At 39.8% G+C, this 15,551-nt stretch overlaps 1 protein-coding gene across 3 annotated transcripts in view; it reads right to left on the bottom strand.

The window, feature by feature from the left end:
* Positions 1-15,551, bottom strand: part of DAZAP1 (DAZ associated protein 1) — a 68,720-nt gene that overhangs the window by 15,466 nt on the left and 37,703 nt on the right. For 2 of the 3 annotated variants that reach the window (XM_081959729.1, XM_081959728.1), the window contains exons 5-8: positions 15,182-15,286; positions 9,269-9,317; positions 4,481-4,563; positions 199-352 (exon numbers count right to left, since the gene is read on the bottom strand). In XM_081959729.1, the coding sequence (XP_081815855.1) occupies positions 199-352; positions 4,481-4,563; positions 9,269-9,317; positions 15,182-15,286 (391 nt within the window). The remainder of the gene's footprint in view (positions 1-198; positions 353-4,480; positions 4,564-9,268; positions 9,318-15,181; positions 15,287-15,551) is intronic. The other variant, XM_081959730.1, reaches the window with a different exon arrangement.

Below are 15,551 nucleotides of genomic sequence, written 5' to 3'. Positions count from 1 at the left end.
TCGCATTATAGCATTATCAGGTGGTACAAGAGACCACATAATCCTGCATCTGAAAGGAACCTAAGTTTTTTTTTTATTCAGGCCTGATCCTGATTTTTATTCAGGCCTGATCCTGATTTGAGTGAAGCCACAAATGGGCCTGTGTCAAGGCAGACTGAAATCATCCAGGATGTCAAAACCCGAATGGAAAACTGGTACCTTGAGGTCCGTATCCTTGTTGCCAGGTAGGTGGGGGCTGTCCTGCCCAGCCATTGGCAGCACTTGGCATGATCCGGCTTCCCCATTGGCTGGTGCCTGTTGGCCCTGGAGTCTGGCTCTTACTATCCCGAGGTTCGGCTCGCTTCACCTCCACCTAAACAAAGAGGACAAATGTTCAGCCCTAGGAGGCAGAAAGACAGCTTGCCCCCCTTTACCCATCACACACACCCTTATCTTTACACTTAAAAACTTTATCTTAGCATGTTACGACTTATTGCTAAGTACTTAAAAGTATTGCAAGCTTATATTTTAAGGCTGCTAATTTAATCAATGTTTCTCAGGTACAAAGGATAACGGAGTAAACCATCTTGGAAGTCTTAACTTCATACGGTGCTAGGATAAAATATGCCTATTCGTGATTTCTCTTCTGTTTTGTAACTTTCTTCCTCATTTTAAAGCAGCAGTACCATCTCCTCAGTGGGTTTTCACTCTCCGCATGTAAATCTTGATACCAAGATAGGCCAAAATGGTTGTTATAAACAAGGGTGAAGAGAACATTATGGAGGAGGTACTAAGGCTTTAGCCGGTCCTTGGGGAGGGATTGTTCTGGACAATGTTGAAAAAAGAAGTTATTAATTGATAGCTAAGATCTATCGCAATTAAATTGCTCTTCAGTTTTGTTCATACCTGAGAAACACACGTTGTATTCATGTGGTCTGTTCGTTTCAAATCCTTTTTATCTTAAAGATTTTTTAAAATTATTATTTAAAAGTCTAATGGAAGATAGAGACTTACCTTCCCCAGGCTAACGCTTAAAGAACCTCAATTAACTCAAACAATGTCAGAAGGAATGGATGTGATAAGAGAACCTTACATTACATCTAACAAAAAAAGTAAACAAACATGCAGGTAATAAAAAATGGACAGTTGAGTCAATAAGAAGCAAAACCTTCATACTGTGTTCAGTCATGGAAAAACATTCTTTGCAAAGAAGGAGAGGAAAGACCAAAAAAGGAAGGGCACCGCTGTACGGTGGGGCTTTAAAAATGGGCCTGGCCTATGTAAAATAAGATTACCTCCCTGCTGAATGCACACGCCCTGAAAAATTGTCTGGGGTTAATCCAAATACACTCAGCAAAGCTAACTGCAAGATTGAATGGGGTGGTGGTGGTGTGTTCAGCTCTGCATCACTGAGTGAACTTGAGAGTCCAGGCTCTCTCTAGCTTCATTTCAAGCATTTTTACTTTCAGAGTTTAGTTAAATGGGCACAAGATCTTCCTTAAAACTAAGTGGGCCTTATTGTGGGAGACAATCAAGAATCCTTCACCTCCTCCTGTGAATTAACCTGGCATGTGAATGGCAGAATTAAAACAAAACCACATCTAGTATTCTAGGCTGCACTTCTATGCTGAACAAATCAATTTCTGCCTTCAAATGTCCTGGAATCTTCCCAAGGTTTAATATTCTAAACCCCAATTTGGTTACCATCTGTATAAGAGGGTGGAGCAGGATGTTGGCTTTCACAATGAGTTTTCAGATCACAGAGAGCACAGGAAAGTATTCAACTCACAACAGTCCCATTAGTGACTGTTCAAAATTACAACGGCACTGGAAAAAAGGGACTTATGACCGTTTTTCACATTTACAACCGTTGTAGCATCCCAGTGGTCTGTGATCAAAATTCGGATGCTTGGCAACTAACTCATATTTAAGATGGTTACAGCATCCTGGGGCTCATGTGATCAACATTTACGATCTTCTAACAAGCAAAGTCAGTGGGGAAGCCAGATTCACGTAGAACACTCGTTATTACTAATTTAGCAGTTACATCGATTCACAAACAAGATTGTAAAATGGGACAAAATTTATTTAATGGTCTCGCTTAGCAACAGAAATTTTGGGCTCAATTATGATCGCAAGCCGAGGACTACTTGCAGATGGGTTATTATTATTTTTTAAATTCCCAGTAAGATTTTAGGACACTTGAACTCCTGCAGTTTTCCCAATAATAATGTTTCAAGAGTGAAGAAAAATAGGGTGGGATTTCTCAAGATGTCAGCAATTTGCATTTCACTAGCCAACAAAAACCTTTGGCATCTGAACTTTTGTTTTGTTCTCGTTTAGCGTGCCTTCTTAACCGTCTGTCCCTGTGCTTTTAAGTCTGGTCCACTTGAGATTTTTGTCTCCAGTTTGTGACGATGTTTCTTCAGGAGGGACCGTGAAGGATGCTACTTTTGAAACTGGTCCAGGAGTCCCTGGAGGTTTGCCTGAGCTGTTCTGACACTTGGAAGAGTTGCTCTCCTGGCTTCACCGGACCAGTGGTAGCAGCTCCTGGATTTAATTAGCACCAAACCAAAGATGTAGCAGTTCCAGTTGTTGCTTAGGAATAAACTTCACTAATTGTTTAAATGACATCAATTGCTCATGCGTTAGTAAGGATATCCTAGAATACACTTCCAGGGTCCAGGAAAATTTAACGGGTTTTGACAAGAAAGAATTTAAACTTGGAAAAAAAAAACCTATCATCGAACCGTTGTAAAATATAAACCAGAATGCATCAAGAGGATAGGATACCCTGTTTTTCAATAAGCAAATATTTTTTGGAAAAATTATTCCAGTTGAAGGCTTTGCTGTTTTGGCGATACAATCCAGCAAAGTGGCAAGACTTTCCTATATTTATCACTACAAGCTATACGCTGCTGCTTGGTTTCTGGAGACTCTTATGGAGCAGCTTATAAATTACGTTTCGTATAAGAGCCTTCGATGTTCCCTTTTCAGCACTCTTTTCCTACAAAGGTCAAAGCTGCACTTGGTAGTTGTTAGTTACTCTTCCTCTGGCTTGGTTCCTAAAGTGAAGCCATGCTCAAAGGTGAGTTCCTTAAATCAGAGTAAGAAGGCAGAAACCTTTTCACCCGAAAAACCTCTTTAGAAGTGCTGACAACACAGTATGAAGATAACAACAATCAAAAGGTCACTTAACTGTATTGTGGTTAAAAAGTACTATTAAAAGAATATGTGGATTCATTTCAAAAGTCTCACAGTAAGTGACCCATTTTTTTTTTTAATTTCAACCATTCCTTCAGGATGCTCTGTCAATTGGCCGCTCACTTTTAGTTCCCTTCCTTCCTGCTCCCCCCACCTCCAAATCCCCCAAAGGTGAAACAAAGAACACACATCTGAAGGAATAGTAATGGGAAGCTGAGCCTTTGGCAACATAGAGATTTCACTGCCGTTTCAAACGGAAAATAAAGGTTAACTTCCATTCCCTTTTTGTATTCTGTCCTTTCAAGGTACAAAACACGTGTGAACAGTAATGACAGGACAACTTAGAATTTAGACAATGCAATGATCTTCACCATATTAGGACTCCAAAACTAGTGCATTCTGTAACTCAATAAAGTGGTCTTAATTATTAAAGTCAAAAGTTTTCAGAGGCCTAGCTTTTCTCCATGTCAATTTATTTGAAGTGTTTCATACTTCAAACAGACAAATCATGTCTGTTTCTCAGTATTTCCGACTCTGTACTTGTGAACGAAGAATATCTAATTCCAAGCATTGCATGGTATGAGGGAGTCCTTAGTGCTCTGTGATCTTGGTTGTTTTCTTGTAGACATTTCATTGCTCAAACCAGGTAACATCATTAGTGCTAGTCACTAGCACTGATGATGTTACTTAGCTGGGTAATGAAATGTCTGCCAGAAAACAACCAAGCTCAGAGAGCACCAAAGACCCCTTATTTCAACCCTGAGCTACAAATATTCTCCTTGATTGGCATTGCCTGGTATGATGAGCAAGCTGGGTCAGATCAAATGAGGTAATTTGAATCCAGTAAGCCATTCAGCTGCTTATTTGGCTTCTCTCTCACACACATCTTGGTACAATGTGGTTTTATCAGCCCTGAAAGTCTCATGCGAAGGTGCAAGAGAGAAATGAGTGAGCAGATAGAATGTTTCTTTTTCTGACTCATAAACCTTGGTTTATCAGACTAAGTTTGTGATATCTGAACTCAAATAGTAACTTTTATGGAAGTTGGGTCTGCCGTGATTCTTCTCAAAACAAAACATTCCAAAGGAATCTATAGGCAGTTGTAGCACACATTTTTTAAAAAAATCCAAAATTAACTAACTTATAAAATGTGTTTCTGAATGTGGTCTTACCCACTCAAATTCTTTTTTTTTTTAAACCCTCTACTCTACAATCCGCTTTCTACTCGCCAGCCAAATTGCTAGTTGCCTCAAGACTCAGCTTTGTCTTAAGGTAAAATAAAACTACAACTACACACTTTTTTGCCCATGATGTCGTGAAAATGCATGTTGACAGCCTGGTCCACTGATTGTTCGTCCTCGAAAGTAATAAATCCAAAACCTAGCCAACGACGAAGAGTGAATCAAGGTAGCAGGGTGTTGTGACACAAAACAGGATGATGAACAGTATTAGGGGCGGACCAAGGGTTCAAACAAGGGCTTCAGGTGGACTTGGGCTGGGGGGAGTTTGCAATTACCGGACCATCTTGGATCAGGGGAATAAAATGGTTCGCTCAGCACTCCATGCAAAATTAATTGATGGAGAAAACATTGGCTCAGTGCCTACAGATACACCTTTTTTCCCCCCCTGCTAATGAAAACTGCGGGGGGAAAAAATCTGACTTCAGTTCTGTGCAGAACATCTGCATCAGGTTATCATGGCCAAGTCAATTCATAACCTCCATTACATGATATTGGTAAATTTGCTTGTTTAAATGCCACTTGGCAAATTTAGAAAAACAACTGAGCAATAGCACAAAGTGACAAAGAGGGAATTGGTAGTGGGCAAAACATTTTGGGACAGGTTGTTTATTGGTTCCCTCCCTCCTCCCCGAAACCCGAGATTTCCCCCTTGGTTTCATTTTGCTTTGCAGCTAGTGCTGACAGCAGCCATTTATTGCTCTAAAGCGTTCAACAGAAAAACAGATACAGTCTCTGTAACAGTTAGTGCCTCTCTAAGCTTATCCAACGTAGTTGGGTAAACTCGTAGAGCCTTATTGTAGAGATTTATACTTAATAAAGACACAAAGATACAGGCCAAGATCGGTTGCAGCAGGTCAAAATTCTGCTGTCAGCAATAAGAGCAAGAAACAAATTAAGAAATAAATGGGAATTGAGGAGGCGGAGGAGGCAATTTTTAAAGCATCTCCTGCAGGCAAGTTTTTGCATTATGACCAAATGGGAGTTGAACCAGTGACATGCAAGCCTTTAAAGTACAAGGAACCTTTTTAAAAGCCAAAATATGAGTCTGGGAGATATATTTTTTTTTTAAAAAAACCTGCAAAAGGGGGGGCTTGTCTGCCTTCCAATGTTAACACAATATAAAATTTTGAATATTGATTTTAAGAGGAAAATATAGAAGAGTGTGTTGTTTTCCTTGCTTGTGGTTGGGAGAAAAGAAGAAGGCCTTGGAACCAAATGAAGAGAAACCAGGACTGCAGCTTTAGAAGACACAGCAACACCTGGAGAATTGGAGCCAGACGTGATGACTGATGTGTGTTTATGGGATGGCCAAAGTAGAGAGGGTACTTGGGTGCTTTGTGCAGAGGTGTCATCATACACAAGTTTGTGATGCGAAAGGGAGGGGGGGGGGGTCTCAAGAACCAAAGAGTAAATAGAGGCTGGATGAACAAATGGTGCACTGCAGTGTACTTCATATTCAAAGCAAGGCAAAGAGAGAAGTGCCCCTTGAAAATATCTTTAGAAACCTGGAAAGAATATTGATGAAATAATCTGAAAAAGACTTTGTAAGAGATGGTAAGATTTTGAACCTGATTATGAAGATTTAAATAAATTAAAGAGAGGTAGAGTTGGACTCAGACCAATAGCAAAATGGGTTTAAAAAGGACACTAAGAACATGGATGCCTTAATTTCTTTCTTACAGCGTTTTGTTGCTTCTTCATAACAAAAAGTCTAGGGGGAAAGAGAAAAAAGAACAAAGGCATTTTTTCTCGTATCTTCAAAACAATCTCTTCCCAAGATGAGAGTCCAAAAGGCTTATAATATCCTTCAAATTGTTGTAAGGCCCAAATAGGCAAGTGCCGTGCCAACCAGATGTTTTGATTGGTAAAAACCTAAACGTTTGACCACAACTTGCCATCTTGGTAACAAGCACAGGGGAATTCTACCTGGAGGGTACCAGGTTGCTTATCACCTCAATGGTACTTTCTCTGGCTCTTTTCAATTAGATCCAACTATCAACTGTCCAATGATAACCATTTGAGGCAAGGGAAGTCCATCTGATTCCTCAACTGCTGAGATGTGATGGAGATGAAAGGTCCAAGTCAATGGATGCATGCTCTTTAAATACCAAGAACCAAGTCACACATTCCTCTGGGAGAGTAGAGATTAAAAAGACACTGAAATGCTGCAAGCTACAGGCCTGTAACGCCAACTCCAAGTTGGTATAATTCAAAGGAGATTAGGCTCTTTAGTTTGGTTGGCAGTTGTGCATAGGCATAATTAAATTTCTTTTAACTATATGCAATTCTCACACTGATTTTTAAAAAAATCTTCAGTTTGCTAGGCAAATTATCTATGTTCTCCCTAATGACACTATTAACCTGGCTATTTTTTCAGCTTAATTATTCAGACTTTGTAAACAAAATCTCATTTAAAGACATGATTAAATGTCAGGTTAATAAAGATGATTTATGTGGGGTGACACTATTGTATTCTAAGTCTAGAGAGCCATTCTTATTTTGAGATGACTTTGTTGTTTCAAGGAACGTAGCTGTTTGCCAACCGGTCTTGCAACCAGACTTAGTGCAACACAATTGGGAAAGTTATTAGTCTTGGGGAGGTGGGGGGGGGGGAATTGTGTTTAAGCATTACAGTTCAGATTTGAAACCACTCGCTGATTTCCCTATAAACAAAGCCTAATTAAAAGCAAGAGGACGTGTAAGATTCAGACAACTGTTGAAAAAAAAATACAAAAAATAGGATTTTTAAAAAGCAGGCCTAAGAGTTTTACTTGGGAGGAAGTTGTCCTAGCAATCTTATAGGCAGCCTTTGAAGGTTATCATAGTGCTAAATATATTGGTTTTTACTGGCCTGCTGTTTGATTTTGCTGATCAAACTTATTCAAAGGGGAAGAGGCATAAGACCATAATGGGGACAGTGAGTACAGGTAAAAGCAGGTACAGGTAAGCCACGAGCTCAAAGGAGATTGATTGTGCCTGGAATGTAAGGTTCAATTACTGAATTGTAGATGAACATTGAAGAACTAGCTGAGCATTGAACACAGTGAGCTAAGGCAGCATTTTAGAGGCCCTTTGGCAATCCTCAAGAGGCACCCCTGGTTACAATATGGCGCCCACGGGGAGAGCTGAAGTCAAGAGGACCAATTTCCTCCACAGCTCTTTCGGAGGTGGGGAGCACATTTGACAGCATAGGCTTGCAGGTCAGAAGAGGGAAAGAGCAGAAGATTAGACAACAAGTGTTTTATAAAGGACTTTATAGGTGAGTTAAATGTGTTTTTGTGATAGTATGCAGGCAAGTCAAAGAGTTTCAGGGCCATCCATCACAAATGTCTTAGGTTTACATTTTGTTCACTGTGAAGATGGGGTGGACTGATGCAAAATATAACAAGATCCTTTGCTCATGTACCTTGCTTCCAAGACTCCTGGGGGCGGGGGGCAGGCGGGAGGGGGCATTGCAATGAGAACACAAAATGGTGGACCAGGTAGGCAGAATTGTTATAGTTGATTTCTTTTACTAGCTTAAGCATATAAGAACACACAGAGATAGGTACATAAAGATGCTGCTCTTTGCTGTGTCAGTGAATTTTTCTGTTGAAATAGTGCAAAGCTGTCGCAAAACAAATTGGAGCAACTGCCCCTCGTAGCTCCTCCCACACCACATAGTAAAAGCTTTATTTACACTCCATTAAAGACAAAGCCCGGTCCCTCCTCCGTTTGTGGAAATGGCCTGTACCTCTGTGATAATCTATCACCTAGAGAGAAGAAATCTAAAGAGATATTAATCACAAATCAGTTTACAGAGAGAGAGAGAAAAAGAGAGGGAAAGAAAGAACTTAATGTTTACTGTACTTTTACTATGAAACACTTATATATGTCACTAAAGATGTGTCTAAATTAAAGATAAATCTAATACTTAACAGCTTAATAAATATGAAGTGAAGAATTTGTATATATATATATATATATAAATATCTATATATATTTATTTAAATAACAGAAACAAGAAGAAGTGGAAAGTCCAGATGGCAAACTGTTTTCCAGCATGTTTCACATGCTATCGTGTGGTTGAAATGCAACTCACACTGATGATGTTTTAAAAGTATTGCTTCTAAAAAAAAAATTACTGAAAAGTGACGGGTGCAATGAACAGCTGGAGAACACAATGGCCACTTTCTGCTGAGACCAAAAAACTAATTATGTAAGTGGCTCAGGTCTGCCCAAACTAAGGGAGTTGCTTTCTCCAACATACAAATGGAATCGCAAAATTAAATTAGAAGTGCCACATTTGACACCCATCCACAGAATGTTTCAAGCAACAAATGGCTTTTGGCTCCATATTTCATCTGTAGCCACTTAAAAGAAAGAAAATGTGAGAAATGTAGCAAGCATTAACATCTGTTCCTGTCTGGCACCTTACAAGGATTCCTATCCTAAAACCAAAAATAGGCCCTTGGTTCTTAATGGTGCCCACATTTAAAGGTGGGGGGGGGGAGATCAAAGGTATCCAGTTACTCCCTTCTCATGGCTGTGAGTTATTTGAAAGGAGCAGATTAATACAGGTGCCATGCCTTTGTTAAGGGAAGCACCTTTTCAGAGTGGTGTAAGTGAACAACATGGCAAGGTGGTATCTGACTTCTAAAACAATAACACTAGATGAAATAGCATGAAAAGCCTCTGTGAAAGTCTGCTCAGTGAAATAAAATTCCTGAGGCAGCTTACAAAAGACATATATACATATATGAGCACACGTGTCCATACATATATATGTGGATGTTGTGTAAGTTTGCCATCTGACATAGGAAGAGGATAAAGAAATTTCAAAGGTTAACTAGATTCTTCTTTACCTCGGGGTCGCTGTTTCTCTGCATCATAGATCATTACCACTTCGGTAACCTGAAAAAAGGATTAAAAAGGAAAGTTTACTAATGATTTTATCAGACGAAACATAAGGTGAACCTGATTTTATCAGCTGAACTTTATCAGCAGGATGAGATGAAATATAAAAATATAATTGAGCTGTTCCTGTGGGATCCTTGCTGCTCTCTTGAGTTTTGTTTCCTTGCAGATGTTTCATGACCAAACTAGGTGACATCATCAGTGCAGCACTGCACTGTGCCAGCACTGATCATGTCACCTAGTTTGGTCATGAAATGTCTGCAGGAAAATAACCAAGCTCTGAGGTCACCAAGAACCCCACAGTTCAACCCTAAGCTACAAATATCATCTTCTTATCATGAACTTTTGCTAATGTGGCTAATTATGGATAAATGTCCACAAATCAGTCTCATTTCTTCAAATGGGGCTTTGATACAGAAGAACATTTCATGGCTTGCCTCCTTATGTATTAACAAAATACAATAATGGTTCCTGCAGATTGCCCAGCCTGGTTACTTTGGGTGTCCCTTACCAAGGTTGAGAAAAGAACCTTGGCTTCAGAGGAACTCCTGCCAATATGAATCAAAGCCACAAATACATACCGTTTTCCCCAAAAATAAGCACTCCCCGGATAATAAGCCCAATCGGCCTTTTGAGCGCATGCGCTAAAATAAGCCCTCCCTGAAAATATTGCAACACAACAGCAGCCATGAGCTCACTGCCTCCTGCACCTCAAAAATAATAAGACCTCCCCAAAAATAAGGCCAAACGCTTATTTCAAGGATCAAAAGAAAATAAGATCCTGTCTTATTTTTGAGGAAACATGGTAGTAGGAATGTATTGTGGGTATATTAAGGAGACTTTGGCAAAATCCAGTCTTCCCATTGCTGCCTCCTAACATAGTATACTAGAACTGGAGCTGACATCATAATTTCTTCCCAATAGGAAACAAACTTCTTGTACGTCTTACAGATTGTGGCCATTCCCCTTGTATTTGAATCTTCTCACTTTAACAGTAGGACTATGCTGCCATTACTATTATTACCAGTACTGAATAATTATGAATAATCAGTCATTTAAATACCAACAGGACAAGGCAAGGTCCCTCTTGAGAATCCAGTACATAATCTACTACTCTGAGCCCTTTGAAAGCATTCAACAGATGTGGCCATGGTTAATTGTGCTGAAGCAGCAGAAAAACATCTTATTAAAAAAGGAAGAAAAGCAGGTAGCTCTGGGGAATGAGGACTGATGCCTTAACCAGACAAAAAAAAAACAAGAACACTGAGTACAGTATACTTTACAATATGTCTTTGTAATTATTTTAAACAGGTAATTCAACTCCCTAAGGTGACAGAGCCTGTTAACCTAAGTAGCTGTCATGCAATAACTATCTTTACTCACCTTTGATTTGCTTATGTATTCAAGAGGCAATTTAGAGACTGCTACAGTGTGATGGAGAGCAGGAAAAAATACAGAGCTCCCAATTAGACTTCCTTCTACCTCCAGACAGCAGGCTTCCCTCACCTTTCAACCCCATTTCCCAAGCAGCCCTTTCTTTCTTTCACACCCTATAAAAAGAAGCTGAACAATATGCAGAAAAGCCATCGCTCAGTCCCAACTTTATACTTGAGTTTATATGTGATTCTTTAAAATCAGAAAAGAGTTAGGCTTCATCTGCAAACAGGAGATAGAAATTTTCCCCCTGTTTAACCTGTTTCCCTGAAAATAAGACTTCCCCGGATAATAAGCCAAATCGGGCTTTTGAGCGCATGCACTAAAATAAGGCCCCCCCCCAAATATTGCAACACAGCAGCAGCCACGAGGTGACCACGCTCAAAAATAGTAAGACCTCCCTGAAAATAAGGCCAAGTGCTTATTTCGGGGGTTGAAAGAAAATAAGATCCTGTCTTTTTTTCGGGGAAACACGGTAGAAAGAAAACAAAGAGCTTCAGTTTTAAAAAAAACCGTATCAATCTAAGATAAAAGAAGTCAACCAACTCTTCACACTGCATCTCAACCAGTATCTGCTACAGCAAGAGGCCCTCTCACATATAGAGGCTCTTTTGTTGAGCACCAAGAAGCTACTTTTCACGAGGGGAGGCTGAATCTATGCGGCTGGAAGAACAGCAGTGCAAAAGATCATTGGAAGGAAGGGAACATATTGATCATTCAAGGGCTTTTAAGGAACGCTTGTCCTAAAAGCTGCAAATTTCTCCTTGGGGAGGCCTTTTAGACCCGAAGGTCAATTACAGAATGAAAAGGAATAGGCAGGGTGAGGTTTTAGTGTTAATCTGAAGACTGTTTAGTTGCCTTGGTTCAAATTACCAAATGGAAATCTTTCTATTGTGAATTAATTCCCTTTGGGGCCTACCCAATTATGCCTTGACAACTGTCCTCTTCCAAAAGGAAAGTCGAGTTTCTGATTCAGCTGGGCAAAATAGTCAATTAACTTGTATTCCCTTTACTTGTACCTTGCCTTTTCTGTGAGTTCAAGGCAATTTACCTCAGGTCTACCCTAATTTTACATCTAGTACCAATTACTGTACTTTGTGTGAAGTGGGTTAGGCAGAAAAGAAAAGAAAATGAATGGACTGAAGTTATTCAAGAAGTTCCACAATCAAGTGCATACTTGAATCTAGGTCTCTCCAAGCTCAGCATCCTAACCACTATAATAAATTGGCTGTTTTGTCTATGGAGATTCTCAGTCATCCAGGCCAGGGTTGTCCCAAAGGTCCTTTTTCAAAAGGCAACTGGACTTTCTTCATTTTTCCTCAAAGACATTATATTTCTCATTCAAGAAGCTTTTTCCGTTCTGACGGTTCTGACTTTAGTTAGAACTGAACAAGCTTCTTGGATGAGAATTGAAACGTCTTCAAGGAAAACAAAAAAAAATCCAGTTGCCTTTTGAAAAAGCATTTTTGGTACCCTGGCTGTTTTATTTTGCAAACTGTTGAAAGAGATGTATCACATAAAGCTTAGCAAGATAACTCAAGTAATATTTGCCAGGGTTCTCTAAAATGCATTCATAAGCTTAACCCCTTCTTAAAAGTAGTGAAGCTTACTACAAATATAATAAGTAGAGTTCCAGGCTGACAAGAGGTAAATTGTCCTTTTGCCATATAAACTATTTTAAAGATACAGCTACATGTGGCAGCCGTCTTTACCCATTATATTACACTAATCCTCTTCCATATGCGCTGGCTCACTATTTATTTTCAAGGAAGTTATCCAAAAACCTACACTCAGAGGTGGTATTCGGCTGGTTCGGACCAGTTCACCTGAACCGGTAATGGAAACCTCTGTCATGCCCGCCCACCCACCCAGGTTCTATGGCATCCCATTTAGGCCCCCTTTTTTTAGCCAAAGGGCATGCACGAAAGGCTAAGCACATGCGTGGACATGGGTGCTCACATTTGCAAACCGGTAGGGAAAGTAAGTGAATACCAGCACTGCTTACACTACTAATTTCTTTCACACTGCCCTTTTAAAAATTTACCAGTAATAGTTCTGCAATTTAAACTGCATATGTAACCCCAAAAGAGGGGAAGCTTTAATGTTTCTGTAAAGTGTCACTATTCACCTTCCTAAAGATACTTATATGCTGCACTTGCTTTTCGGGAGAGGATTCAGTTGGAGATTTTATCACCTCAAATAACAAAAATAATATAGGAAATACAGTGATAGCCCTAGTTTCATCAAACATTATTCTCTGTCAATCATAATTTTCTAAAATGCTGGAGTACTTTCTATTCTGGACTTTATTGTTGCCATGCTCTAATAGTGGAATAATCCATGTTTAAACTACAGTTTAACATGATGTCATAAATAGGATGTGATTATCATGGTTCAGACATTTATTTTGTTAAGCAAAATAAACCATCTAATGGCTGACAGTGGTGTAGTGTGCAAACCAGACCTCTCGTTAAGTGAAGCTTTTTGATAAAAAGTCAAGCGATAGAAAATTTTACAGCGTATATACTCTTTTTATCTTTATGTGTCACAATTGTTTTATAGGCTTTGTTGATTTAATAGAATCCTATAATGAAAGCTAATAGGTATAATTCAGTATAAATACTAGATTAGCACAGTGGGAGTGGAGCAGAGAAGTAAGACAGTATTTATAGACTGTGACTCCTCCCATACTATTTTATATTGACATATAAAACCTGGTTTCCTTCAGAGTTTTGGACTGTATCCCACACACCATTCCCAAATGTCGTTGCCAATTGTGAGGGATTACGGGAACTATGCTCCATAGTATTTAAAGGTACTTAGACTAGGAAAGTCTGCTATATAACACACAAAAATCTTACAAATAAAACGATAAAGTACATTTGTCTATGTAATTAAGTATTTTTACTTACCTATTTTGGGAAGAGGCGAAAGAAAGAAAACTAAAGGATAGGGGTGAACAGAAGAGGAAAGTAATATAACCCAATGCAAGGTGTATGAATATTTAATGAAACTGAACAATACTGCCAAAGAGGCAATAAAAAAGTTGTTCGGGGTGGGAGGCAGAGTTGATATTTTGTTAGTGTGTCCTGCTTATGCAAAAAGGCCAGAAACCCTGAGTATTAACACCCAGGACCACGAATAGGCTAGCACAGCAATGGCGAATCTTTTTTTGGCTCGCGTGCCATAAGTGGGGGGAGCGCAGGAGGGTCGTGTGCGGGCATGCTGCACCCATAATGCAATGCGCAACCCCCCCAGTGCGCATGCGCGCACTACAGGCGTGACCCCCCATTTTTTGCATGCTTTTTTTGCCCTCCCCAGGCTCCAGAGGCTTTATAGGACTTCCGGTTTGCTCGGAGGGTCGTTTTGAGCACTCCAAAGGCTTGAGGGATCTTCAGGACGCTTCCCTGAAGCCTCCAGAGCAGTCAAAACGAACCTCCGAGCAAACCGGAAGTCTGTTCCCGAACTTCTGGTTTGCCCATAGGGCCAGTTTTTTGCACTCCAGAGGCTTCAGGGAAACTCATTAAGCCTCCGGAAGGGGCGGGGGAGGCTCTTTTCGCCCTCCCCAGGCTCCTATAAAGGCTCTGGAGCCTAGGGAGGGCGAAAAATGGCTTTAAAAAAGGGTGAACTCAGCTGGCCAGTGTGCACATGCGCGCTGGCCAGCTTACAGGGCAGCGCCTCACGTGCCCTGACAAATGGCTCCGCGTGCCACCTGTGGCACGCGTGCCATAGGTTCGCCATCACTAGGCTAGCATACTATAATACAATACAATAAGCTACATCTCCTTATATTCCTATTATAAATTTCCCAAATTGCTCTCTTTCAAATATGCTGACATTAAAACACCTGTTGCTCCTAAACAACAAAGCATTAGGAGCCAAACTTGGCTAAAATGTAAGAATCCAATCAAAATAAAACAAACAAAAAAACCCAAATGGATCTGCAAATGATCCAAGGCAACAATTGCAAATTTTAACAATTTTTATCAATGTTATTGTTATCTAAGCAGAAAGTTGCCGAGTCCTTAATAAAGGCTTGTGGTTGTTACTTAAGATACTGCTTATCCATTAACTCTCCCCGCAACAAAATATTATTACTACAGCAAAACCACTGTTGAAATCATATGAAAGTAAACATGTAACAAAGCTTTCTAATGTTGCAAAATTCTATTGCCAAATTACATGGTGTCCAGTTAATAAAAATGCCAGAAGAGATTAAAAGGACAAGCTCAGAAACTCTCAAACAGAATAAGTTAGAATGAAGGGCTTTTGTAAACGTAAGAAATTTTTTTTTTTTAAATGAACATCAACCAGCCACAAACTTGTTTAGCTTGTTTATCCCACCAAATGAAAAAAGTAATATTTTAAAGAGAAGGTGAAGGACAACACTCCTTCGTGAAATAAGGTATTCCATCACAATAACTCACCACTCCAAACTTCTTGAAGTATTCCCTCAGCTCCGTTTCTCCACAGTTGTGAGGGATCCCACCAACAAAAATTTTATGGGACTTGCTATCACTCCTGGATCCTTTCTACCAACAGAAAAGGGAGAGTTGTACTGAAACAAGGATTTCTCTAATTTAAAAAAGTTATTTATTTCCTGACATGTGGATGTTGGCAAGAATATTTCATCTCATGCTGGTAGAGTTGATGGCTCTAAAACAGTGTTTCTCAAACTTGGCGACTTTAAGTCCTGTGGACTTCAACTCCCAGAATTCCCCAGCCAGCTATGCTGGGGAATTCTGGGAGTTGAAGTCCACAGGACTTAAAGTCGCCAAGTTTGAGAAACACTGCTCT

This window comes from Natrix helvetica (genome assembly GCF_964273705.1).
Source record: "Natrix helvetica genome assembly, chromosome: 1".
Taxonomy (NCBI): Eukaryota; Metazoa; Chordata; class Lepidosauria; order Squamata; family Natricidae; genus Natrix; species Natrix helvetica.
Note: the sequence above shows the minus strand (reverse complement) of the source record. Positions and strands in the feature narration are given on the sequence as shown.